Here is a 27,999-nt window from a genome sequence, read left to right as displayed (position 1 = left end):
GTGCTGATTTGGGGCCCTGGAAGGCTGCCGCCAGCCCCTCTCCTTTCCTCTAAGCCTTCCTGCCTTGCACTGAGGATTTGGAGATGTCGGCGGGAGAACAAGTTCATACAAAGAACAGACAGGAAAGTGGTTTTCTACCCAGGGCAGTTCCTTCTGGGCTGCCCGAACTACTGAGGGGCTCTGAAGGCATCCGGTGGGCAGAGGGGGTCAGGGATGCGCCGCAGTTCTGCCAGGCGGGGAGACCCGGCACGTCACCCGGAATTCCAACAGCAGCCCCCTCGAGGAGAAAGTGTCAGAGGCGCCAGACGTGTGAGTTATGAGAAATTTTGGGGTGCGCCCGGGATATCGGGAGGAACTGCCTGCCTTTCCCCCCGCAATACAAGGTAAACCCTCTCACTTCCGACCCTAACCTTGTTTTGGAACGGGGCGGGGGAAGGGGGATTCCAAAAAGCTGTTCAGAGAATCGGTATAAAGCGACGGCCCTCACTAAAAAAACCCAAAATGGCCATGTGCCATTTCGCCCCCGCCTCCCCCGCCGCGTCTCCGCCCGCTCCCCTCTTCTTCCCGGGCGCACGTCGCGGGAAGCGGCCTCCGGTCCGCCGCGACCCGCCTCCCGCACGAGAAAGCACGCTGCGAGGCGGCGGGCCTGCTGTCTGCCCGGCGCCCGCCCGGCGCTCCGCCCGGCACGAGAGCACTCGGACGCCATCGCGCGCGGCCCGGGGACTGGACCTTTACGCACAGGCTTGCGACCCCGCCTCGCCACCGCGGCCCGAGGCGGTCTGCGCAGGCGCGCCGCCGGCCCCGCCCAGGCTGACGTCACGGCGGCCGTTACGGCGTCAGGCGTCTCGGCGCGCGCGGTTTAAACGGGTTCCTGAGGCGCGCGCGCGGAGGCAAGATGGGGCCCCTCGGCCCAGGTGAGGCGGGCGGGCGGGCAGCGGCGCGGGAAGGGCCCAGCTGCAGACGGCGAGTGCTCCGGGCGGGCAGGACCCCGTAGGCAGGCCCGGGCGGCGGGCGCGGGTCTCCAGCCCTGGTCTCGGCCCAGCCAGGGGAGGGGACAGGGCGGGCGGGGGGCGGGGACTAGGCGCTGTGGGGGGGGGCGCGCGCCGGGAGCGCGCGTGGCCGCCACCCCCACCCCACCCTTCGGTCCCTGGGGGGTGTAGGGCAGCCTCCGCCCTGCGCGCTCACTCCGCGTGGGAAAGACGGTTTCCTGGAGTGGACGTGGGGTTCGGGACCGAGGCTCAGCACGCGTGCATTTATTTTTACGTTCATCCCGCAAGCATTTGCGTGCTCCTTTTAGGCCAGGCCCTGGTGCAGGTGCAGGGATGTAGCAGAGAACAAAACAGGCGATCCCTGGAGCCCGTGTTCTGCAGACGGCTGAATACAGCGACTGAGGGTAGCAGGGGGACGGGGCGCCTTGAGATTCCGGGTTCAGAGGAGACTTTTAAGCAGAGACCCGGGAGCTTGTTCCAGATGGGAGCGAGGGTAAGGGAAGGAGCCTGGCCCAGGCTAGGACCCGGCCTAAACATTGACTCAGCTTCCGGGGGGAGGTTGGAAGGCGGGCAGGACCTCGTAGTGCTGGGCAGGAGGCTTAGGAATTCAGAGTTATGGTTTGGAAGTGCTGAGTGACACGTCCGAGGGACACCCAGATGGAAGGGTCAGTCGTCACTTGGATATGAGTCTGGCACTCAGGGGAGTTGATATGGGCCTCTCAGGGAAGCGGCCGTCATCATTCTATAGGTCATATTATAAACCACGGGAACAGATGAAGTCACTAGGGAGAGCTTGTAGAGAACACTCCCAGGACCAACATTTAGGAGCTGGATGGAGAAGGAGGTGGAAAAGCTGAGAGTGATATCTTGGAAGCCAAGAGTGTTTCAAGGAGGAGGGGTTTTGTTGTCAGCTGTTTCATGTGCTGCTAAAGCTCAAGAGAGAGGAGGCCTGGCTTTGGCAACGTGGAAGTTGTAGATGGTGGTGGCAAGAGCAGTTTTCGCATGCAGTGGTGGGGAGGGGTGCTGGACCCAAGGGGACTGAAAAATGATGGGGAGGTGAGGATGTGGGGGCAGGAAGTGTTTTTGAGCCCAGTACCATCTGTTGAATGAATGATGCAGAGTGTCAGAGGCAGTGGAGAGAAAACATCGAAGGCAGATTCAGAGACTTCAAGAGTGCTTTTAATTTCCAGCCCTCTCAGACAGGCTCCTCCTTCGGCGCTTCCTGTTAAGGCCTTTTCTCCAAGCTCCATCTCTTCCTTACTCAAGTGCCCACATGCAAATGGTTAGAAGTCCTCTTTTTTTTTTTTTATCTTCATTTTATTGAGATATATTCACATACCACGCAGTCATACGAAACAAATCACACATTTGATTGTTCACAGTACTATTGCATAGTTGTACATTCATCACCTAAATCAATCCCTGACACCTTCATTAGCACACACACAAAAATAACAAGAATAATAATTAAAGTGAAAAAGAGCAATTAAAGTAAAAAAGAACACTGGGTGCCTTTGTCTGTCTGTTTGTTTGTTTCCTTCCCCTGTTTTTCTACTCATCCATCCATAAACTAGACAAAAGGGAGTGTGGTCCTTATGGCTTTCCCAATCCCATTGTCACCCCTCATAAGCTACATTTTTATACAATTGTCTTCGAGATTCATGGGTTCTGGGTTGTAGTTTGGTAGTTTCAGGTATCCACCACCAGCTACCCCAATTCTTTAGAACCTAAAAAGGGTTGTCTAAAGTGTGCGTAAGAGTGCCCACCAGAGTGACCTCTCGGCTCCTTTTGGAATCTCTCTGCCACTGAAGCTTATTTCATTTCCTTTCACATCCCCCTTTTGGTCAAGAAGATGTCCTCCATCCTATGATGCCAGGGTCTACATTCCTTCCTGGGAGTCATATTCCACGTTGCCAGGGAGATTCACTCCCCTGGGTGTCTGATCCCACGTAGGGGGGAGGGCAGTGATTTCACCTTTTAGGTTGGCTTAGGTAGAGAGAGAGGGCCAGAAGTCCTCTTGATTGTCTTTAAAAATGTCTCTTGCCTCCTACTTTTCAGTTTTTCTTTTCTTTTTTTTTTTTTTTTTTTTACCTCAGGTGAGAGTTGTGTTAACCATACTCTTCAGCTTGGGAGACGCTGTCGGGGGAACATGTGGTATTCCTTTCCTGATATTTTACTTTTCATTGCCTTTTTTTCCTATTTCCCACTCCTATTCCCCTCCCCTCACCATGGGCAATTATTAAGTATTTATTGTGTATCACTTTATTTTTAATCTATTCCTAAAAATATTTGTTAGTGTGCAGGTGGTTTTTTTCATGCCACCAATTCGGAAGCAGCTGAGATAGACACTCTTGTTTACATTTGGGGAATGCTGAAGCAAATGCTTAAAGCATTTCCTTGCTGAAACTTTCATCAGCTAGTAAGTAATGGAACTGGGATTTGAACCCAGGCCTTCAGATTCTTAAATCTGGAAGCTCTGCTGAGGCTTCTCAGTTCCTTCACCTCTCTTTCTGTCCTTTGCGCTTTGTGGCCACTCACTACCATGGTCACATCCTAGACCTGGTCAGTAACAATAGCTGCACCCCTCTGTATCTCCATTTTAAGCACCCTGCTTCCTAATACCACCCCTCTCTTTCCAGCTCCCTCCTTGTTCCTTGCCCAGCAGACCTCCTTCCTACTGTTATTGACTGTCTTTCGCCTATCCTGTCCTCACTCCCCTCCTTACTTAGCTTGTATACCATGCTGAGCAATGTAATCACTTCCTTTCATACACCCTTAACCTCCTTGCCCTCCTCTTACTTTCTTATGCTTGCTTGACGCAGTCACTACCCTGGTTCGTTCAGACTCATGTTGACTCTGCACCAGCCCCTGCACACCTGATGATGGCAAGAGAAAAACATCCAAGGATGCCACACAGTCTCAAGCAGTGTTTCCCTGGTTCATTAATTCTACCACTGTCCTGGATGACCATTTCATACCTATCTTCTTCTCAAATCTCCAGGACCTCCTCTCTTACCCTTTTTTTTTTCTTGACTCACTTCCTATTTTACTAAGAAAATAAAAGGAATCAAAAGAGAACATCCACAAGCTTGCTATCACATCTGCCCACTTACATGCACCTGTGCCATGTTCTCCACTTTCTTTTCTGCACCTGTGCTCTTGGCAAAGGCAACCCCTTTTACCTACTTGAGGATGCGGTTCAACAACTTTTATCCTTGCTTCTGCATGATCTCTGTGGTAGGCTGAAGAATAATGGCCCCCCAAAGATGTTTGGAACCTGTAACTGTGTTAGCTTACAGTGTAAAAGGGACTTTGCAGGTGTAATAAAGTTAAGGATCTTGAGATGGAGAGAGTATCCTGGATTATCTGGGTGGGCCTAGTGGAATCACAGAAAGGAAGGAAGATCACAGGTAGTAGGAGAGCTGATGACAGAAGCAAGAGGTGGGAGTTGTGGTAGGAAGGGGCCCCAAGCCAAGGAAAACAGGTGGCTTCTAGAAGCTGAAAAAGGCAAGGAAATGGATTTTCCCCTGAAGCCTCCAGAAGGAATGCAGCCCTGCTGGCGCCTTGATTTTAGAGTTCTAACCTTCAGAATTTAAGACAATAAATTTGTCTGGTTTTAAGCCACTAAGTTTGTGGTAATTTGTTACAGCAGCAATAGGACACTAATACAGTCTCTTTTCCTTTCTCTACTTCATTTTTCCTACCATGCTGTTATTTTTTTTCCATCTTAAAATTGCTCTCTTGATCTGACTTCCCTTTCAACTCCCTCCCATTTCTCTCCTACCTTCTAAAGCAGAAGTCATTGAGTTGTCTTTCTTTGCTGTCTCCAAATTCTCTTCTCCCATCCTCTTTTGAATGCTCGCTTGTTGGGCATTCTCCCCCACTCTTTGCAAGCTGCTCTTATCAAGATACCAATAACCTCTAGGTTGCTAAGTCCAATGATTCATTCTCGGTCCTCATGTAATTTGACCTGTCAGCTGCATTTGATGTAGTTCATTACTCCTTCCTCCCCTGAAACATTTTCTTCAGTTGGCTTTTAGGATATCACATCCTCCAGGTTTTCTTCCTGTCTCATTAATTGCAATATTCCCCACCTTTTTTTGCTGGTTCCTCCTTCTTTCCTGCTCTTTAAACTTTCAGACTGTTCTCAGACCCAGGCCTGGGCTTCTACTCTTCTCTAGATTCATTTCCTTGGTGTTCTTGTCAGGTCTTAGGATTTTAAATACCCTCTGTTTGCTGATAACTTTGGAGTTATGCTTCTTTCCTGGAACATTTTCCTCAACTCTAGGCCCAGCTGTCCAGCTGGCATGACTAATAAGCTTCTCAAGTTTAGCATGTCCCAAACAGCTCTTGATCGTTCTTCCTTCCCCCCAGCCCCCCAGATACGCTTCTGCTGTAGTCTCCTCTCAGACCATGGGAGTTCCCTTTTACCAGTTGTTCAGGATAACCTTGGAGTTGTTGTTGAGTCTTCTGTTTTCTCTGATGTCCCACATTTAATCTGTTGGGAAATCATATCTGAGTATATCTATTGCCACCACTCTGGTCTGAGCCACTGTCAGCTCTTGTCAACAGCCGTTGTCCTCACCTCCTGCCTAGTCTTCCTGTGGCGTCTGTTCTTGTTCCCTTTTCAGTCTGTTTTCAGGATAAGAACCAGAGTGGTCCTTTTGAAGCTTAAATTGGATCACGTTTGTCTTCTCAGCACCCGCTGACCGCTTCCCTTCCCAGTCTACCCACAAGGCAGGGTCCTTACAGTGGCCCACAGGGAAGGCTGACTTTGTTCTGACCCATTGGGGTTCCTGTTCTCCCAGGCTCTGGAGAGTCTGGCACCCCTTTATCTCTCTTGAGTTCTGGGGCTAGTCCCCCAGGATCGCTCCACTCCAGCCACTCTGGCCTCCTCACGCATACCAGGCAAGCTCCCTCCTTTGTCCTCACTGTTCCCCGTGTTACCTTTGTTGGTGGTCTTTCCTGACCACCCTATTTTAAATGATCTCCCATCTCCATTCCCAGTCCTTATTCCCTTCCCAGGCTTTATTTTTCTCACCATCTAGCATGCTATATTTTCTAAATTCTTACTATGAAAATTTTTGACCGTACAGGAAAATTGAAAGACTAGGACAATAAACACCCTTATACCCACCACCTAGACCCAACACTTATTAAAATTTTGCCATATTTACTTTGTCCTCCCCTTTAAATATATATATTTTTTGACTGAACCTGTTGAAAGTAAGTTGCACACATCATATCACCTCTAATTGTTTTTTATGCATCTCCTAAACGTCTTGACATTCTTCTACATAACCATAATATCATTATCACAGCTAAGAAAATAAAAATCAATTCCCTAATGTTATCTGATATTCAGACTATATTCAAAATTTCCCTAATTATTCCCAAAATGTTGTTAATAGCTGTTTTTGTTTTGTTTTGTTTGACCAAGGATTGGCTCAAAGTTCATACAGTGTGTTTTGTTGGTATGATTCTTTGGTTTCTTTTAATCCAGAAGAGTCCCTCTACTTTTTATTTTCTGGACATTGACTCTTTTTAAGAGACTAAGACAGTTTTGTCTTGTAAACTATTCCACAGTCTGGATTGTCTTGAGTGTTTCTTTGTTGTATCGTTTAATTTGTTCCTCTACCTCTTGTATTTCCTATAGACCAGAAGTTAGATCTAAAGTCTTGATTAAATTTAGGTTAAACATTTTTGACAAAGATATTTCATGGGCAATGCTAAGAATTTCATATTGTGTCGCATCAAAAGATGAGTAAGTTTCAGGTCTGGTTTTTAGTGAGGCCACAATTGATTGCTTGGTTAAAGTGGTGACTGCTACATCTTTCACTGTAAAAGGCATTTTTCTCTTTGCAGTTAGCCGGTTAGCTGTGAGTGATTCTTTGGAACACAATATTTATTCCATCTTTTTCTGTCTCCCCCCCATGACATGGCAGAGCTGGGGGTAGGGCCTAGTGTAGCTGACGCCATCGCCCAGTCCTCGCCTTGTCTCCCCGTCTCTCCCCCTCTCTCCCTGCCAGGCCTTAGGGGTTCTGTGGGTCTCTGGTTCCATCAGTGTGTGAGCTTCCCAGAGGCAGCAGCTTTACCTCATCCAGCCCTACTTCCTATGCAGTGCTTAAATCCACGATAGCTGCATACAGTGGATATTTATCCCTGATGGGCAAGGAAGCAACAGAAACCTTCTACCTTCCCCCCTCCAATATACCCAACCTGTAGAGGGTCTAGCAGCCAAAGAGTATTAGAGTCGGAAAAGACCTAAGTGGGGAAAGTGTGGTGAGACTGCTCCTGGGACAGGCCCCAAGTCCTCCTTTGGAGAGAGGAAATGTTCTGTTGAAGGCTGCTGCTGCTGCTTTTTTTAAAATGCAATTTTATTGAGATATATTCACATAACATACAATCATCCAAAATGTACAATCAGTTTTTCACAGTATCGTCATATAGTGGTACATTCATCACCACAATCTTTGAACATTTTCATTACTCCAAAGAATAAAATAAAAATTAAAATAAAAAAAACCCAAACACCCTATTCTCCTCCTCCCCCGCATTGTTCATTTACTTTTTTTAACACAGTTTTGTTGAGATATATTCGCACACCCTACAGTCATCCACAGTGTAGTTATTCACAGCACCATCACACAGTTGTGCGTTCATCACCAGAATAAAGTTTTGAACCTTTTCCTTACTCCAAAATAAAATAAAAGCAAAAAAAAGAACACCCAATACTTTCCATCCCCTCCATCCCACCCTATTCTTCATCTAATTTTGTCCCCATTTTCCCACTCATCTGTCCATACACTGGATAAAGGGAGTGTGAGCCACAAGGTGTTCACAATCACACTGTCACCCTGTGCAAGCTACATAGTTACACAGTTGTCTTAGAGAATCAAGGTCACTGGTTTGCAGTTCAACAGCTTCAGGTATTTCCCTCTAGCCGTTCTAACACACTAAAGACTAAAAGGTGATATCTGTATAGCACATGAGAATACCCTCCAGAGTGACCCCCCGACTCCATTTGAAATCTCTCAGCCACTGGAACCTTATTTTGCTTCATCCCTCTTCCACCTTTTGGTCAAGAAGATCCTCTCAATCCCACAGTGCTGGGTCCAGGTTCATCCCTGGGAGTTATTTTCTACGTTGCCAGGGAGATTTGCACCCCTGGGAATCATGTCCCACGTAGAGGGAGGGCAGTGAGTTCACCTGCTGAGGGGGCTTAGAGAAGCCACATCTGAGCAACAAAGAGGCTCTCTGGGGGGACTTCCAGGCACAATTGTAAGTGGGCTTGGCCTCTCCTTTGCAGCAACTAGCCTCACAGGGGAAAGCCCCCAGATCGAGGGCTCGGCCCACCAAATTGGCAGTTCTCAATGTTTGTGAGAAAATCAGCAATAACCCAGGTGGGGAAGTCCATCTGCTGAAGGCTTCTTGAACAAGGTTTTGTTCCATTACACTGCCAGTCACAATGAACAGCACTGCTTCCGAGACCCATGGGCACGCCCACAGTGCTGCCTCGCCTTTGGATCGGGTGTTCCCGGTGCCCCTGCCCAGGAAGGCCCCCCTCAGTACTCCTGGCACCCCGGTCCTGGAGGGCTTTCTGCAGAATGACGACGAGAAGGAGCGCATGCTGCGGCGGCGCTCCAGGGTCATCGACCTGCAGTTCAGCGCCGACTCGCCGTGCGGGCTCGCCTCCCCGTGCAGCAGGTGAGGATGCTTGTGGCGCACCTTGGGGGTGGCCCTGTCATAGTTCCAGGTACCTCTGCAGGTCTGGGTTTTGAAAAGGCACAATATCATGGACCCTTGCCAGAGGTTTTTGTCTTTGTTTTCCATTTAGGAGTATTGATATTTCAGCTACGATTCCTAAATTTACAAACACACAGATTACAGAGCATTACTCCACCTGCATCAAACTGTCCACCGAGAATGTGAGTCTCCTCTGGTTTGTCACCGAAGATTTTGCAGCTTGATTGCCAGGGAAACCTATCCTTGATTCTGCAAAGAAGGCATGGTTGGTGGGACTGTGTACTTTTGTTCTCCAGCGGCCTTCATAGGGTGGATGTTTTCCAGTTTGTTCTGTTTCTTGCGGACCTTCAGTGCTCCCCCGACCGAGGTTGCCTGCCTCCTGCAGCATATCTGGAGCGGCAGCATGGCGTAGGGATTGCAGTGGGAGTTCCGGAGCTGCAGTGCCTGAGTCAGAATACTGACTCTGCCATGGCCAAGCTCCATGGATTGGCGAATGACCGCGCCATTCTGCCTTGGGGTACTTCTTGGTAAAACGAGAATGAGAATAGTGTCTCAGAGAGCTGCCCCGAGGGGGGCTGAGAGCAGTGCACACACAGTGACCACCTGGGGTCTTTGCCCCGTCACTGTCTGGGCCTTCGGAATGTGTGGATTTGGCTGTGTGGCCAAGTGTTTCTGGGAATCAGGGTAAGTGGCAAGATGTAGGATATTCCTGTGTAAAAACTTAGCTTCTTCTGCCCAGATAGCATTATTTACAAACTTTTCTGCAATTTTCTGTTTTCAGAAAATCACTACCAAGAATGCTTTTGGCTTGCACTTGATTGATTTTATGTCCGAGATTCTTAAACAGAAAGACACCGAACCAACCAACTTTAAAGTAAGGAGGATATCTTCTTTCTCTTGCATCTGAATTAGTGATGCTTATTTCTAATATTTAGCGTAACACAATAATTCAATCCTGCAAACACGTAAGCGTTTTTATTTCCTAACCTGATGAAGTGAGAGAAGATTGTCTATTATATCTTGTTTATTTCCTGTCAGTCTTAGGGGGATCTTTGTCATTTTGTTCTTAAGGGCAAGTAAATAAATATTGTGTGCAGCTTGCCATGTTTTGCCTGCTCAGAGGTGCCTCCTTGAGGTCCTCCTAGCACAGCTCTGCTTGTTTTCCAGGTGGCTGCTGGCACCCTGGACGCCAGTACCAAGATCTATGCTGTGCGTGTGGACGCGGTGCACGCTGACGTGTACAGGGTCCTGGGGGGGCTGGGCAAAGATGCTCCGTCCCCGGAAGAGGCCGAGTGCCAGGGTGCAGGTATGTGGGTTGGGGTTCGGATTTTCGTGGCTTCTTCTAGGACTAGGAGATGGTTAGTTGAGTGAAACACTGGGGAGAAGTCCCAAGAAATCAAGTATCCCATTCTGTTGAAGACATGGACATTTTCAGAGTTGTATGTGGTCTCACATGAGAAGACAAACAGTAGTGTTACTGCTCTTGGAAAAAGAGGAGGGCTTTATGAAAGCTTTTAGATATTGTTTAGGCAAGGTTGAGTAAATATCACTAATATGAGAGCATCCGATTCGGGGTCTTTGAGAATTGACTTGTATTGAAGCCAAATAATTAATCTATAGTTATGTTTCTCCCTAAACTGCAGATTAGATGTGCCTTCTTTGAAAGAATTGCTCATATTTAAATTACAACCACTCTTTAGGGCTTTGAAGAACTTGAATTAATAATAAGTTCAGTTACATGCTCCAAAACAATCTTTGCAGTGCACAATCTTCTTCCTTCTTCTAGATGCAAGTGCTGCCGTAATGGGAACAACGAAAAAGGCTCCAAGGCCAAAGAAGAAGCACTCATACAAAACCATCGAGCAGAACATAAGCAACCTCAATCTCTCCGAAGCGGATCGGAAGTGTGAGGTTAGGAACGAGGGCACAGCGTGGTCTCTGACTGATTCAGAGCCTCGGGGCAGGAGACTTGGCAGGACTCAGCCCGCCTTGCTGGTCTGTGCTTGTTTGAACCTCGAGGGAGTAAAATGTTTACCAGGTCCCTCTGCATTATTACCCATTAGCTTTCTGGTGACTGAAGGTGGTAAGTCCCTGTTTTCTCCTCAGCATTCCGAATGACTGAGGGGAAAGAGATCGCAAATTACTGAGAAATGTGACGAATGAAAAAATTACCTGGTGGAATATGCAGCAGCAGTGGTGATGAGAGCTAGAGTTTATCATGCACTTACTGGGGGCTGTGTGCCACCCTAACCTTTGACCTGGGTGAGTCATCCAATCCTCACAGCATCCTTATGATATTTTATAAAGAGATAACTGAGGTGCAGGACTGTAAAACAACTTGCCCAAGATGACCCAGCTGGTGAGTAAGCTAGGATTTGAACCTAAGTGGTCTGGCTCCAACAAAGCCGTCCCAGACCCAGCATCACAGAGCGGAGGATAGAGAAGGGGGTTTGGAGCTGAGGGGCAGTAGTTTAGTAACTGGCACAGAGGTAAGGTGTCGTCATACCTGTCATAGTACTATGAAGTATCGAAAGGTTCAGCAGGGGTTTAAGAGTATACATGTATATATTCTCTTATTTATAGACACAAATAAGAGAGACACACACACAAAGCAAATACACAAATTGTAAACAATTAGTGATCTAGGTAAAAGTTATACAGAGGTTTGTTATTATTTGAACAATTTTGTAGGTTTGAAGTTTTTCATAATAAGTGGGAGGAAAACAAATGGGAGGCAAGGAATGAAGACAGAGTGTAGGCAGTTCTGGAGAGGAGTTGTGCTCTGCATGGGGTAGAGTGGTGGGGGAAGCAAGGTCAGGAGTTTACTTGTTGATGGCGGTTATCTGGTGGAGAAGGAATTGCTGAGAGGCAGGCAAGTGGAGGATGGCTATGTGGTGGTGGGACTGGTGGAGTGGGGTAAGAATGGATGGGAGTGGACAGCCCTGGTGGGGATTGGCTCATGAGCACCAGTGGCTGATGAAGAGAGGGGTTTGAGTGTGCTCATGTGGGGGCCTTCTGGATGGTTTCCCAGTGAAACAGGAAGCCAGGTCGTCAGCTGACAGTACAGGGGAGGAACGTGTTGGAGGTCTGAAGAGAGAGAAAAAGGAAAGAGTCGTTTAGGAGGTGGATGAGTGGAACGGACTAGGGAAATACAGTGGTTGCTAGACAACATGGAGGGTCTGCAGTGGCAGGTGGATTTGAGGTGAGACCAGTCAGCATGATTTTGCCTTTCTTCAGCCATGATCAGCTGTGTGGGCGCAAACATGGAATAGGCAGAAAGTCGGATTTTACAGAGGTTGTGTTCAGCCAAGTGAACATACGCAGCTAGATAGGGACCCTGCAGTTAAGGGCGTGTGCTTAGGAGGTGGTTATAATCACTGCTTGTGAAATTTTAGCTGGGAAAAGAGTGAAGGACAGTTGGAAAGTAATGGAGTCAGTAGACTGTAGGTAGGTCCTGGTGAGGTCAAAGACTTCTTGGCATTGGGGACAAGAAGATACAAACTGGACAGATAGGAGGGAGCTGTCAGAGAGGGGCACTTGGAATTGAACTATGGAGAGGCTGCCATCATGCTGAAGTGGTGCAGTTCAGGGGACATGCACGGGGCTGGGGGGCTAGGGAGGTGTGGGGTCCTTGCTAGGGTCTCTTAGAGTTCTGGCTGCAGCTGCTCTGAAGTCCTTCTGTTTGTGAGCCCCTTTATAAGACTCCGGTGAATTAATCAAGGCCCACGCTGAATGGACGGGGCCACACCTTCATGGAAACATTCGATCAACAGGTCACACCCTAATCAAAGGTGTTACTAGTCACAGTTGGGTGGGTCACATCTCCATGGAAACAACCTAATCCAAAGGTTCCAACCTAATCAAGACTAACTACATCTGCCCCCGCAAGATTGCATCAAAGAACATGGCGTTTTGGGGGACATAATACATCCAAACCAGCACACCTGTATATTTATTTCACTATCATTCTTGCTTCTGCTTCTGATTCTACAGTGAAATGTTCAAATCAGTCAGTGGTTATTTAGTATAGTATGGTTGGAAATTTCGCTTTTTCTTCTTTCTTAACAGATAGACCCAGTTCTGGGGGGCCTGAGGAGAACTGCAGTTTTCCCAGGCCTTCTCTGGCCCCTTCCGAGAGAGCAGGCAGCACTGCTCTCTTCCAGCCTGCAACTCCCGGGCTATGGTATGTTGATGCCAAGTGAATTCACTAGCCATTAAGAAACACCAAAAAACCCAGTCCTTGAAAGGTGTTTCTGCTCCGTAATCTGCTGTAAAGTTGTAATAGCCAAAGTATGGACAATAAAAGGGGTAGGGATTGCCACAAACTTAAAATTTGATGTTCCAGCTGTTTTCATTGAACCCTCATTCTCTTGGAGGTGGCATAGGGCTTTGAAAGCAGATATTCTGTGGGTGTGTATAGACCAGCTGAGCACACTTGCTTGTGTGTGATCTGTTTTTGACACAACTTTCTACTAGGTGCAAAATGCTTGCTGTCATGGAGAATTCAAATATTATTATGTTCCAGTTCTCTAAACCAGGAGAGCACAAAGTGAAGGACATTCAAGGCACATAATGTAAGAGATGAGAGCAGGCTGGGGTCAGCGTTTATGAACAAGATGAGGTTTGAACTGGGCTTTAAAGGAAGGGTAGGTCCTAGGTGATTCTAGGAAGAGCCCAGGGAGCAGGAAAGTTCTGGTTTTTAGGGAAACAGCCGGGACTTGATCACACATTCTGTTGTCCACCAGGGACTCCTTATACGGCTACACCTCCTTGGCAAGGACCCTTGTCTCAGGAGGTTTCATCCACTCCAGCTGTGCAGTCAACACTAACTCATTTTCCCATGGAATTACTCAAAGATGTAAATCAGATCTAATTTGCACGAAAGAACCACTATTCTTTCCCTGGCATGACAAAATTCTAGACAAAAGTGAAAGCAGTTATTTTAATTACTGGTTTCAGCCTGAATGTGGGTAAGTGTATAATTTCTATTTTGACTCTTTGAGATGCTGAGTAAGTTTTGTTAACTATCGGTACAGACCCCTGGGGTCCGGGTCTCAGTGAGAAGCGATGGTTCTGGTTGGCATTCAAGGAAGGGAGTGGGAATAACAACACGGGTGTTTCGGGGGAGACCAGAGACAGGGATCAACTCAGGCAAGGGTTGTGTCTTGGTGGCAGTGGGAGTGGAAAGGGCAGGGAGGACGGGAGAGGCACCCTGGGAGGAAAGCCTGGCAGGCCACGGTACCTGGCTGTGGAGGTACAGGGCCGAGAGAATGCGCGATTACAGGTGCACCCTCTGGGCCTGGAGGGAGGAGAGGCGGGTTCTAGGGAAGGCAGGAGGAGAAGCTTGGTTCTGGCGCCGTTAGGCTCAGAGCTGAGTGGTCCAGGGATGAGCCAGAGAGCCATGCCTTTCCCTCTTTGTAGTAACGGCGTCCCGAGACCTAAGGGAGACCTGGGACCTACTACCCAGCCCTGTCTCCTGTCCCCCCCCACTTCTAGAGTCCCAAGTTGCTTCTCCCTTCTCGCCACATGTGCATGGGTCACTCCACGCCTTGGCCCAGCCTCAGGGACTTCTTAGAGCCTCTCATTTCACCCAGCCACCTACCCTGCCTTCTCTGCCTGTCCTTTGCCCGGAGCTCTGCATTGCGTTCTTCCCAGTCTTAGAAGTGGAATGTTGTGAACAGATACACCACAAAGACTTTTTAAACAAACCGAATTTGCTGTGATAGCATCACTGCTGTTCCAGGGCCTCCCACCACACACTCACCTGTGCATGCTGCTGCACTGGGCATTCTGCAGAGCCACTTAGAAGCAATGACTCTGGTAGAAAGAGACCAGCAGGAGCATACGAGTCTGGGTACGCTGCAAGCAGTCTACGTTTGTTACCATTTACTGTCCACTTAAGCATTATGTATTTATTAATCTGATCACAAGCCTTTCTTTTGAAATGGTGTCCACTGGGTTGGGATTTTACCTGATCGAGTAGAAAGCTCCTCCCTCTTTCTTGCTCACGTGCAGAGACATTTCAGTCCAATGTATATGGTTGGGAATGTGCAGGGTCCCAAGGAATGGCATCTTGAATTGCATTTGGCTACATACCGTAATTCCTTGGCTGCCTCTCGGTTTTCTGTTCAGGTGGACCCCATGTTTCAGAAGACAGCAGCTTCGTTTGATGAGTGTAGCACAGCTGGGGTGTTTCTCTCTACACTCCACTGCTATGACTACAGAAGTGAGCTGCTTTTCCCTTCCGACGCCCAGGCTCTCTCCACCAAGGAACCTCTTGAGTTGCCAGATTTAGGTTGGGTAGAAATGACAGATTTAAAAGGTAAGTGCAAATAATGCCTTTCTTTTTCAGAGCATTTCAGTTATCAGAGAAGTTTTCATATAACTGTGGGGTGTATTCAGTTCTTTGTGCTCTGATGTTGTTCATCTTGATTACCCAGAAGTCTCTTTTGGCATGCCAAATGGGGTACCCTTCTGGAAACCCTGCAGCCCCTGGCCCTTTCCTCCATCTGTCGTGGAGGCTGATCCAGCAGTAGCTGGCCATCCTTGCTGCCTCCTGATTTGCATGTGTCATGTATCTCCCCTGCCTGTTGCCAGCGCCAGTTAGCAGTCGCTCCCTGGGGCCTTGGGCTAACCCTGGGGTGTCAGAATTTGGACCCTTGTCTTGTTGGAGAGGCTGCAATGTGGGGTCCTGAGGAAAAGAGGACATTGCAAATTTGGACTCCTTTGGGACAGTTGGGAGAACTGTCCTGGCAAGGTTTTTAACTCCCCTCCCATTCAACTCCCTTACCCTGGTGTCTTCTGAGGATGTAGTGCCGAGGTGCAGGTGGTGTGACGGCCAGGTGTGTGCAGTGCCGTAGCTGTCCTTGTGTTACACAGAACTGAACCCACCTCCACCCGCCCAGGGCTGTGCAGGTGTTTCAGTATCTGCTCCCATCCTTCCAGTTCTCACCTAACTGCGAAGCATAACAGTTTTGTGCTAACAATCTGTTTTCAAAGTTTATGCTCTAAACTGGGGCTCTAATTCTCTGAGGTAGATGCTCTGTAGCTGGTTTAATTTGGGACTGAAGATAAATCCATTACAGGATTGGCTCTGTGCTCAGTGTACTTTTAAGGAAGGGTTTTGATTTCCCTACTGCATAGGGCAGCAGTTCTTAGAGCCGCACATCTGTGCTTCCGGGTTTCGACTCGGGCCTCTCTGATTCCTGGGACAGTAGTGTGCGGCCTGACTCCAGCGTGTGTGTCTCTGGGTGGCTGCTTGCCCCTAGGAGAAGACACCCACCGGAATAACGGGGTGACTGCTGCCCGTCTGCACTGGGCCGCTTGGGGCATCTTGAAGGGTGTGGGGGCGTGCCTGGCCCTCCCCGAATCCCCTCTGGTGACCTTCCTGCTCTCCCCAGCCTCCTTGCAGCAGTGCGTGGAAGATCGCCAGATCTGCCCGTCCCTGGCAGGCTTCCAGTTTACTAAGTGGGACAGAGAAACACATGATGAGGTGCGGCTAACTTTATTTTGGACTTATGTGGCTCTAGGCACTTCTCCAGTGGGTCATGGTTTCAGTTAGCTGGCTCAGTGGCAGCCGAATCTGTGGCAGCCTTTTTATTTAGCCAGGAGCACAGACAGTGTTTCTGTAGGGACAGGACCTGGGGAGTGGGGTGGGGAAGCGAATCCCAGCAGGGCCATGTACAGCTGAGCAGGGTTGAGATCAGGTTCACATCCCTTCCTTGCTTCCCTAGGGGCAGCAACCTTGCCATTCACAGGTGCCTGTTTTCTTTTTTGTTTTGAATCAGATTTACTCTCAGGCTTGCTTATCCCAGGTGACCTTTGGTGTCTCAGGCTGCTGTCAAGCCTGAGGAATTTCCTGCTGTTTGGGGTTAAGTCCCTTGACACAGAGCTTCCTGGGAAATTGTCATGTATAAAGCTTTCCTCTGTATTTTTAGCACAGCCCCGTTTAGCCTCCTTACTACAATTTCAAAAATAGATGGTCTCCATGGAAAACTGTTTTCACTAAACATGTAGTTAATGGATTCAAATTCCTGTTTGATGCTTTACGAAATGTGCCTGACAACAATACAGCTTCATCCTGTGCTGCACAACATAAACTTCCTTAGTGCTTTACTGTTGGGAGAACACTGGCTCCAGGAGAGGGGAGGGCCGGGGAGGGTGCCCCAGGGGAGGGAGAAGCTGTGAGCTGGAATTTGAGAGTGAGGAGGCAGCTCCCCTGTGATGGGGAGTTACGGGCAGGAGGAGAGCTCCCAGAAAACCCTCTCTGTCCCCTCTAGTCAGTGTCAGCCCTGGTGGACAAGTTTAAGAAGAATGATCAGGTGTTTGACTTCGACGCCGAGGTGGAGGAGAGTGACAGCGGAGACTTCCCTGATGGGCCCCTGGAGGACGACTTTGATGCCAATGATGAGCCGGACCTCTCTGCGGCTGGGGATCCTGAGTCCAGGAGCTGGAAGGAGCCGTGCCAGGTCCTGAGCTGCCAGTAAGGCTCCCAGGCCACAGAGAGCAATTTCACATGAGTTTTTTATCTGCCTTAACGGGGAACCATACACCTGGCTTTGAGGGTTGGTTCAGCCACTTACTGGCTGTGAATGGTAAAACCGACACTGCAGGCCTTGGTAAGGATTGGAGCTAAAATATGTAAAGTGCTGGAAAAACAAGTGCCTGGGATGTAGCAGCTGCTGGAGTGGCGGCTGTTGCTACCACTTCTCTCTTGGCAGCCTGGGGAGGTGGTGCGCTCCCCCTTCCCACACACCGCCCGTGGCCTGGCGTTCGCTCTCTCTCTGACAGTCACAGCAGAAATGGGCTTCTTTGTTGCTTCCAGGGAAAACTGGGCCCTGCCTGGAGGGTCAGGCAAGAGGAGGGATAGGTACTGGGGAACGCAGAAAACCTAAATAAATAAAATTGTGCATGTTGATGGGGGAGAGAATTTCAAGTTTAATAATTTAAAGTTTTCATTATTCTAGTAAGCATCATCAGAAAAAAAAGAACTTTGTAGCCTTTTATTATATCTAATTAATAGATTAGTAATGTTTTAATTTAGAATATGAGCTGGAAGCAGGAACCGATGGTCCTTTAGTGTCAGGCGGTGCCTGGTGCCCTGATGTGCGGAGGCAGCGCAGCAGCATGGACGTGCCCCCCCTTGCCCAAGGCTATCGGGGTAAAGCCCCTCACTCATCCCAGCTTCTTGGGAAGGGCTGAGGACCCAGACCTCACAGCAGAGAATAAACCGGATGACCTACGCAATTACAAGGGCGGTCATTTGGGGAACTGAGGCTGTAAACAGAGTGAGGCCTTTTCCACGCCTGTAGACACACCGTGGAGCTGCGGCGGAGCCTACAGGAGCCCTCGCTTGTGTAAGGGCAAGGAAGGGATGGGGCGCGCCGTCCTGCTGCGTCCAGGGAGCCTTGTGTGGGGAGACCCCGAGCCGGGTCCAGGAGTGGCTTCCGGCTCTGGCGTTTTACTAGCTGTGCCTCTGCCTGTTTTCTTGTCTCTCAAATGGGCAGACCTATTTAGCAATGCCCAAAGCATTTGGATAGACATGATCATATTGTTATAATATCAGGAGAAGCAAGGCACTTTGAGAAGTAAAACAGGTAAGGATTGCTAACAGTGCTGCTCGTTTGTGGAAAGGAGGGTAGTCTTCAGCTGTTCATGAGCTTCTCTACATGTAACGTACGTACCGATGTCATGTGTCTTACAGGGAAGATGTGATTCCTCTTGGGGATGGAGACGTTAGGACCATGTGCCCCCTTCTGTCCTCAAGACCTGGAGAATATTCCTATTTCAGCCCCCGCACCATGTCAATGTGGGCCGGCCCGGATCACTGGCGCTTTAGACCCAAACACAAACGTATGTGCTTCTAGATGGGACTTTAGGAGAAGGGACAGTGGCTGGCCAGCCAGTCAGCAAGCAGTTCAGCAGAGGAAGGCACGCAGCAATTGCTGTGCTGTTGTGCCCGAGGGTAAATGGAAAAGCGCACAGATGGGCCAGCCGGCCTGGCCTGGGGTGAAGAGTCAGGCAGATGGAGGCCTCTGGGTGGGAGGAGCGCGTGCCTGGGGTCAGGAGGGCTGGGACATGTCCTTGACCTGCTCTCTAGGGACTGCTCTCTAGTGGCTCTGGTGGGAGCGACCACCCGACTTGGGGGCCGCAGAAGTTACTGCAGGTGACCGCACGCTGCGGGCCTGAAGGGCTTTGCCAGGGCCACGTGTCTGGCATTCTCTCTTTGAAGGGAAGGAATTTATTATATGTTTTTGGTTGTTGTTAGCAAAAACATAAATTGTACATTTAGAATGAAAATTGTGTGTGTGGTTCGCTTTGCCTAGGGCTGCTGTGCTCAGACCCAAATGTTCCCCTGTGGCTGATCAGGCTTTCAAAACAGAGCTCATGAGCGAGGGAGCCGAGTTGATGTCTGTGTTTGTTTCTGCAGAGGATGCTACCTCACAGCTAGAGAACAAAAAGAAGAGCATAAAGAAAGATTTTGAAATTGACTTTGAAGATGATATTGACTTTGATGTGTACTTCCGAAAAACAAAGGTTTATGCTGAATTTGTTAGCATTTGACTTTCCTTAAGTTATTCTTTTTACTCCTCATTCCCTTTCAGATGTGATTTTTTAAAAGTTCATTGTAAATTTAACAGAGTAAATGGATGGTTTTTAATCCCCAGAAGAATTGAGGAGTAAAACCAAATTTGGCAGAAAGAATCAAGTTTAAAATGGGGGGGGGGCTGTCTAGCAAAACCGCCTTTTTACACAGACCCCTAGGGCCCTGAGGGTACACTTGGGCTTCATGCTATTTGACTTATTTTAATTCCTGTACTCTTAAAGGAAAAAAAAAAAAGATGTTTGACTTCTTATTAAAGATGATTGAAAACCGTTTCATTAACAGGCCACTACTGTTCTGGCCAAGTCCACTCTGGAGAACCAGAATTGGAAAGGCACCACGCTTCCCACAGACTTCCACTACGAGGTTGACAATCTCATCCAGCTGCATCTCAAACCAGGCACCAGGGTAAGGCTGTTCTTTGGTTCCTTTGCGATGCCCTTGTTGTCATCTGATGCCTCTGGAGCAGGGAGCGAGTCAAGGAGGGATGGGTGGTGTCCGTGGGAAGTTGCCAGGAGATTAAACTGGTCAGGCAAAGCTGAGGGGAAAGCCTGCAGGACAGGTGCGTGCTGAGGATTCAGAGGTGCCGTGGCCATGGCTCACTGGACGCTGAAGCTGCCACACTGAAACACAAACGTAAAGCCTTTTGTTGAGGTTTGTACAGTTTTTAGTTCCTTCTGGATTCTCTCATTTTCTCATTGATAAGTTGTGGTGTCGCTAGCTACATGCTTTGCACAGCCCCGTGGTCCCATCCACCAGGGCGTAGAAGCAGATGCAGAGTGTTGTGCAAAGTGCTGCCCATACCCTTCCCAGGCCCCTCACAAGGCTTAAGGAGGAACGCTCCAGACCACCACGTGTCTCTTCTCGTGGCACCAATGGCAAGTGGCTCAAGTGGCTGTCCCTGATGGAGTGGTGGACCAGGCTGTGGCTCATGCCAAGTTGGGTGGTGTTTAGACCCTCTTTGTGCTTGTTTGATTCCTGGCTTGTCCTCCTCTTGTGGTATTAAGTATACAAACATGGTGTCCTCTTCCTTAGTGATATGTATACATTCTCCTGAATTCACTGATTTCTTGCATGTTTTTATAAAGCAACCCTGATATATTTTTCTTTCTGATCTGTTCACTTAACAAAAATACTCAAAACACAGAAACAGGCTATGCTCAATCTCGATCAATATTGATTAGATCCCAGCTCTTACCAAGGTACAGGCAGGGCCTGAAGCAGCACAGCAGAGCTGGAGGAAGACAGTTGAACCCTCCTGAGTCCTGCAGGCACTGGGAGCTGTGCCCGGTGTAGGAGACAAGCCCCACGGTTGGTGCAGGAGCTGCTTTCTATGGCCAGGAGCCACCACCGCCCCCCCCCACGCTCTGATGGCATTTCAGCAGGGCAGCCCGGGCAGCGAGGCACGTTCGGACGGGAAGGTGGCGGGAGGAAGAGTCAGCACATCACACCCCAGGGCTGTTTGGTTTTTCCCTCACTCTTGTCTTTTTTACAAAGGAAAGAACGTCAGCTTCTGGTTATCCACAGGAATAAACTGGCCTGTGTGCAGGGCGGCCAGGCTGTGGGAGCTGGCGAGCCCTCGTTCTTCCAGCAGAGCTCCCCCAGGAGAGTGACTCCTGAACACAGGATGTGGTGGGGGCCGCACAGATGAACCACCCGTCCCTGTAGTATCTAGGCGGATGTGTCAGGATGTCAGGTCCGTGCACCTTCCTGCAAACACCCCTTATAGGCGTGGGCAAGTTAGTGTGCCCAGAGCAAAGCATGTTAAACAGAAGGTAACTCAGAAACCATGTCATTTGAGAACAGTAGAAGCAAGTGTGTATTCCTGAAGTATAAAATTGTATTGAAATATTCAATATGTTTTTGTAAAGTGTATAAACCATCAACCCCACTTCCCCTACCACCACAAAAACATACCCAGGTAAAAATTAGTGGCATGAGGGCCTGCAGAGATCTGAAGAGCTGTGGTTGGCAGGCACTCCCCAAAGAGGAAGCAGACTTGTGCTGCGAGGCTCTGGAAGGCAGACCAAGGCCCACTGAGGTCACTGCAGAGAGAAGAGCTGGATGTTTGTCCCTGTAGCTGTGCAGGGAGCAATAGCTGCCACCCAGGGCTGGGCTGGGCTGGGCTGCCTGTGAATTAAGGAAGTGGGTTCTCTATCATCAGAATTGTTCAGGGAGTAACAGGCTTCCTTTCAGAAAGCTGTAGACAGGGGTTTCCAACTTTTTTTTTGTTTTTAATGAAGGAACCTTTTTTTTTTCCCAGATAAAATTGTGTGCAGAAGACCTGAAAGTAAATCAGATAGACTGGAGCTGCTCTGCTTTCTTTGGAGGGAGGGGAGCTCTGAGCCCCTCATCCAGGGCTTGTTCAAGAGGGAATTGGGCAATTGAAGAGTTGACTGCACTAGTTGACTCATGAGGACCGTTCTAACTCTCAAATTCTATAATCCTAGGAGGAGGTTGATCATGAGAACTAAGAGTTATTTACCCAACCCAGTTCAGTAGCTGCTTTTCTAGAAACTGCTTCTTGACCTTGTTCTTTCCTTCATTGTAGTTCCTTAAGACAGCCCAGGGCCAGCGGGCAGAAACGGAGCATTACGAAGAAATAGAAGACTATGATTATAACAACCCTAATGACACCTCCAACTTCTGCCCTAGGTTACAGGTACAAGGGGAGCAGAGCTCAGTCCTCTCTTCCAAGCATAAGAATCTTGCTTTTCTGCTTCCCATCTGCCCCTTTCCTTATATGGCAAAGGCTGCAGGCAGTTTAGAATCAGGTGGGATTTTGTGGGTTTGGAGTCCTGCCTCACCCCAGCATGTGTGCAGGAGACACATCACTGCAGCCCCGTAAACCAGCCAGTGTGATGGAGCCTTTGTCATGTGCACGGTGGTATGATATAAGGGGGAAAAGACGATGGATGGGGTGGGTCTTCAGGAGACCCGGCTGCTAGCTGATCTCACTTCTCACGTTGTGAGCTCATCCAAGCCGTCTGAGAGGTCTTAAGTTGGATAGCAGTTGTCTTGCAAATAGGGTTGAGTAAGGAAGGAAACTAGAGGCATGTAAAATCCGTCCGAGGCTTAATGAGCTATCCAGACCTGCTGTTGTTGCTGTGTAAATACTGTGTCTGTTTCAAGGGTGTCTCTAAGCCCCTCTGACAGCTTCTGCCAGAATCTAAGAGCCTCTTCTTGCCCAGGACGCTGGCAGCGACTGTGAAGACACGGGGGACTTATTTGTGGGATCGTCTGGGGCCTTTGACCTCTCCCCTTACCCTTGTAAGACAACACAAGAGAATGGTGACATCGCTAAAACCCAAGAACTAGACATCACGACTTACGGGGAGTCAAATCTGGTGGCTGAGCCTCAGAAGGTGAGGGCGAAGCAACCAAGAATTTCGTCGTTCGCCTAAGATCTATTTAATTGTCCACCTGTATTGAGAGGCACACCAGCCTGTGCTTGATTTTTTTTTTCTTTTTTTTATCCTTTTCAATTTTAACCTGTTGTTCTCCAAGTGGCTGAGTCTTAAATGGGGCTGCAGGAAGGGAGCTGATATTAGGTTTGTGTAGAACTGACCATTTCTCCAAAGACCTCAATAAACGTATGACTGGGGGCAGAACCCATCACACAAGTAAAGTATGTGAGTGACGGCTGTAGGCAGAGAAATGAGTTTGTACTAAAGGGGTAAGGTCAGCTAGTTGGCTCTGAGAGCCTTGGCCACATTCGGTATATATGAAGTCATCATGCATTAAACATCTGCTTTCATACACATTTGATACACTTATCTCTTTTACACTGGCATTCCAGGGTAGCTTTGATATAATTTGTACTTGATCAAAAAGAAATTGTATTTGAAATGAGGAACTCCATTGTCATATGCCCAAAGAGAGCTGTTTAATTCTTTGGTTTAAACTGTATTCTTTCTTTATCTAGACTTCTGTTTTTACAATGAATTAATGATTAATGTGTCCTTCTTCTGTTTGGTTTTACTTTGTCATATGTCTTTCTCAGGTAAATAAAATTGAAATTCATTATGCCAAGACTGCCAAAAAGATGGACATGAAGAAGTTGAAGCAGAGCATGTGGAATCTGCTGACAGCGAGCCCCAAGAAGCAGGTGGAGGCAGAGGTACCGGGGCTCCCCCTTGTTCTCTGGCTGCCCTGTCATGTGGGAATTGTTGTGGCTGATTTCTGGGGCGCCGAGATCCCCAGAATGCAGAGAGCATTCCGTCATGGAGCCTTCCAGAGGGCAGCGAGCCACATTTAAACAGGCAGTCACACAAAACGTGATACGAACGGGGAAGTTACTCAGCCTTGCCAATGATCAAAACATATGAAGGAAAACATCTTTATGCTCCCTTGACACAACAACAGTTTTAGCAACCAGTGTTTTCAGTACTGAGATTCAGGGAAAATTAGAGGGCTTATTTACTGCTGGTAGCAATTTAAGTTGATACATGACCCTTTCGGAAAGGCTGTTGTAACTGCACCTCAAGGGGCCAGAAAATGTTTACACCTTTTGACCTAATAATTCCAATTTGGGGAATTTATCCTAAATAGGAAAGTGTTTTGTTTTTTAAAAAAGGATGATGCTGTCGGATTCTCTCCTTCTCCCTCAGAGCTGGGAAAGCCTTGGTTAACTAGGTCCAACTAAGCAAACTCCAAGCTAACCTTCTGCCTGGGGGATGTCCCGAGTTATATCCAGATTCCACCTACGCCCTTAGCCCTTCCTGTGCTGGCTGAGAAGTGACAGTTGGTTTGGCTGTGGACCCTGCGCTTGGTAGTCCAGGGTGTCAGAGCAACTCACAAGGGGTGGGGAACAACTGTAAGAGTCGCTTCTTGAAAAGTGGGAGGGGGTTCTGTTTAACTTCATAGCTAAGTGATTCAAATACCCTATCCCCCAGGAATTCTGAGTGTTATTATTTTTTGAAAGAAACTTTTTTTATGAAAATATTCAAACATATTCAAAAGTAGAGAGAATAGTATAAAGAACCCCCGCTTCCACTAATTATCGGTGTCCGCCTGCTCCGCCACGCACGCATTCTGAGTTATTTTGGTGCAAATCCCAGACATGATATCCTTTATCATCGCTTGCTGCTAGCAAGGAGGCAGCAGGCTATTTTGTTTGTTTACGTGGAAAACTTTTGAGTCTACTTTTAAATATGGATTTTGTGTCACCCTTATCTGCATAGTGCAGTTGCAGCAATAAATGCTTATTGTTATGGTTTTTTTGTTTTTTTTTGTTTTTTAATTTCGCAGGGGAATCTAGAAGCCTCTGCAGTTTCCTTTGCTGCGATTATACTGGCCATTGATGTCTACATTTATCTCACGTAGGTAAATGTCAGTGTCATGGTCCAGAGCTAAGGCACTGGTTTCCCATGTAGATCATTTTCTTCAGAAGGTAACTAAGAAATTATTCTGGTTTCATGCAGGTGTGGATTTTTCTTTTTGGAGCTACAGCTTCGTAAGTTTATATTGCTCTCTCGGGCGTGAACTGGCCCTTAGGGTCTCACCTTCAGTGCCCTTCTCCTGTTAGGCAAATCACAGTGAGGCGGAGAAGGAAGGGGATCCGGTGGAGGTGGCCGGCCAGAAGCTGCTCAGTGGGCTCACCAAGGACCTGCAGACGAGGTGGGCGCCCGGGGGGCTGGGGGCTGCTCGCCGACTCTGCCTCCGCTGAGCTCTAGGGGTTCGGAGCCCTCGCACACGAACTGCCGTGTGGTTGGTTTTGTCTCATACTCTCAGCAATTTCTGTTTCTTCTCTGCATTGGTGAATAAGTTAACGTAGGCCAACCTGATTACTTTAAAAAGACATTTTTCTGCGCCACTGCCTGGAATGGAACAAGAGATTTCTTATTTCCAAATAAGAAACCAGAAAAACCTGCTTATAAAATGCACCGAGATATTTCTTTGTTTCTCTTTGGCTTATTCCTTGTTTATGTGTATTCCTGCCTGGTGAAAGAGCCTTTGTTCTTAGCCTTGCGGAGACCTGGCTAAGCCCTTGCCCCTTGTTTCACAGCCTGCCGCCCCTCATGGCTCAGAACCTGTCTATACCTCTGGCCTTTGCCTGTCTCCTCCATCTCGCCAATGAGAAGGTAGGTATATCCAGGAAGCATGGGAGGATTCTGTAGTTGTGCCAGCCCTTTCCTCTCTCTATTAGATCCTTCATGGGCCACCTCATAGGGTCTCTTGAGTACAGTGATTTTTACAAAACCTTCAAGCAGAAGGATTACCCAGACACCTAGACGTAACTTGAAGAAAGGCCATCAGGTGTGATTAGCAATGAAAATAAAAGGAGGACCAAACAGGAAGATTTCAGCGGTGCAGGAAGTTGTGCTGGAGGGGTGGGGTAGCTGTTGAGGACCAACACTTCCTTCCACCTTCAGGGCAACATAAAGGGATGGATGGTTTGTGGTAACATTAGGCAATAAAGGCTTCTAGGATTGTTTAGTCTGGAGGGAAACAGTTGCTGGGATTGGTGAAGAGATCCATGGGGTGGGAGGATAGGTGTGTTAGGTGGGGGAGGAATTGGAAGGTGGGGAAAGGCCACAGAGTGGAGGGCTGTTACAGAGGGATGAGGCTATCCGGGCAGTGGGGTGAGGAGCTGGGGGGACTTGCACGCACGTGTCACATGAGGCGGGGGTCTGTGGGCCTCTGGCAGCTCTTGGTTCACCTGGGTTTGATGCACGTGCGTTGTGGCCCCTGGTGATGGTTGGACCCCCTCACCCCTCTGATTACTTCAGCCCCTTCCAGGATGGGTAGTTTAGCTCGTGGGCCCTTTACAAGCAGAGATTGTTGCAGGAACCAGAGAAAGCTTGCTTTTTGCTTTTTTTTCAAGCAGCTGGCAAGGATTAGGAACTAGCTTTCTTATACAGACTATGATTGCTGTAATATAATTTTACCTATAATTCAGATAAACCTCAATGTTTGTGGTCACTCCCTATTTCTTGATTAGATTTTGGCCTATGATTCTTTTCTTCTCGTATACCAAAGCTTACATGTTTGTTGCTCTTCCCTCAGAATCTAAAGCTGGAAGGAACCGAGGATCTTTCTGATGTTCTTGTGAGACAGGGGGATTGAGTCCCCTGCAGAGAAGACAGCGGCAGGAGGCTCATCGGTTGTAATGACCAGGCCATCTCCTCTCGGGGTGGAGGAAGATGCTTTGGGCTTCCGGCAGGCTTTGCCAACCACTAAAGTGCCTGTTTGTCACCTGCTTTTCCTTCTCTCTGTCAGTGTCTTGCAGCCAGCATCCTAAATTGCTGTCCTTGGTGAATCCAAGTTTTCTGCCCTAGTGTGACCACCTAGGAAGGAGGTGGTCCGCGGGGAGAGGGCAAGGACATGGTTCTTGGTTATGAAAACCTAGGCCCGTTCTGTGTATCCATGTATAATTTTAGTCTCCTAATTTGATCTGTTATGTTCCACCTGTTACTCTTATAGTAGACAATTTTCTAGTAGGCACTTAATGTTTCCCTAATCCATGTACATAAAATATGCCATATGTGTACCTGTAAATGTTTACATAATGCTGAAAAATAAAATTATAAATAACTTTTCTGGCAAAATAGGTGTGTGCTCACTAGGTAGGTATTAGAGCTGGTCCTTCCCTGCAGGGAAGAGGTCCTGTTAGCTGCACAGGGGACCCACATGCCGGGGCTGGACAGGAGACGTTCAGGGGGGAAGATGATGCACCTTGCAGGAGAGTGGAGAAGAGAAGTTACCGTGGCTGGAGAGTCAGCCTTCAAGGTCGGGTCCACTATTAAGTACCTAGGGATTCGGCTGGATGGTGATGGTAAAAAGATTTCGCCTTGTGTGGATCACTTCCTTTAGCCTTCTGGCAGTGCCGTGAGAAACATGCTGACATCCCTCCCATTACCCACGGTAGGAAACAGGTACGTGAAAGTAAGGTGCCTGCATAAGGGCGGGCAGCCAAGAGGCAGGGCTCAGCCTTGAGCTGTGCAGTCTGCCTCCGATGTGCTCTTTGCTGCTCGGACCACAGGCCCAGCCATGGTCAGAGAGCAGAGGTGCCCTGAGATTCAGCCAGCTGCACAGAATCACCCACTGCTCGGTTTGGGATAATACTGTAGATTTTGATGTGAGTGATTCTGTCCCTAGCAGGTCCCAGTTCTCTGCTGGAGCTCTCCACCACCAACCTCTGGGCCAGGATAGATCTTGGCCATTTGGTCAGAAGCGGTGAAAGATAATTGGTGATTATACAGAACAAAAAACAATTATCCTCTACCTTCCAGGTATCTGCTGTCCAAATTACCCTCCCTCCCTACTGAGAGGGTTGGGGACTCGGGGACATGCGCTGTAGGAAAAGCAGTGGTGCTGGGAATGCACAGCCCGCCCTGCGGAGGTGGAGGCCTCTGGCATTCTCTCTCCATGGTAGATGAGTGTGGGGCCCTCTTGCTCCTCTCTTACCCTGGGAGCAGGACTAATCAAGCCCATTCCCTCGCCCAGTATATCACTCTCCTCTAGAGTGAGTGTTTTTGTTTTCTGGCTGCTAAAATAAATACCATGTAATGGGGTGATTTAAGGAATTTATTGGCTTGTGGTTTTGAGGGTAGAATTACAAAATTGAGGTGTCCGCAAGGTGATGCCTTCTCCCAGAAGACTGGTGTCCTGGGGCTGGCTGCTGTTGATCCTTGGTCCATGGCTTTACTGTCACAGGGC

At 48.5% G+C, this 27,999-nt stretch overlaps 1 protein-coding gene across 1 annotated transcript; it reads left to right on the top strand.

Annotated features, from left to right (window-relative positions):
- The first annotated feature begins 871 nt into the window (after window positions 1–871).
- Window positions 872–26,877, top strand: NCAPH (non-SMC condensin I complex subunit H). The gene is made up of 18 exons (XM_037807619.1): window positions 872–914; window positions 8,453–8,696; window positions 8,827–8,917; window positions 9,517–9,609; window positions 9,903–10,041; window positions 10,522–10,646; window positions 14,868–15,057; window positions 16,136–16,227; window positions 17,015–17,217; window positions 18,439–18,587; window positions 19,165–19,271; window positions 19,624–19,746; window positions 21,890–22,000; window positions 22,530–22,703; window positions 23,342–23,458; window positions 24,866–24,957; window positions 25,346–25,421; window positions 26,347–26,877. The coding sequence occupies exons 1-18, from the start codon at window positions 896–898 to the stop codon at window positions 26,404–26,406; spliced, it is 2,205 nt and encodes a 734-aa protein (XP_037663547.1). The 5' UTR covers window positions 872–895; the 3' UTR covers window positions 26,407–26,877.
- Window positions 26,878–27,999: the final 1,122 nt, after the last annotated feature.

The sequence above is a fragment of the Choloepus didactylus genome, chromosome 17 (genome assembly GCF_015220235.1).
Source record: "Choloepus didactylus isolate mChoDid1 chromosome 17, mChoDid1.pri, whole genome shotgun sequence".
Classification (NCBI taxonomy): Eukaryota; Metazoa; Chordata; class Mammalia; order Pilosa; family Megalonychidae; genus Choloepus; species Choloepus didactylus.
The sequence above is the reverse complement of the archived record's forward strand: the minus strand, read 5'-3'. Positions and strand labels throughout refer to the sequence as shown.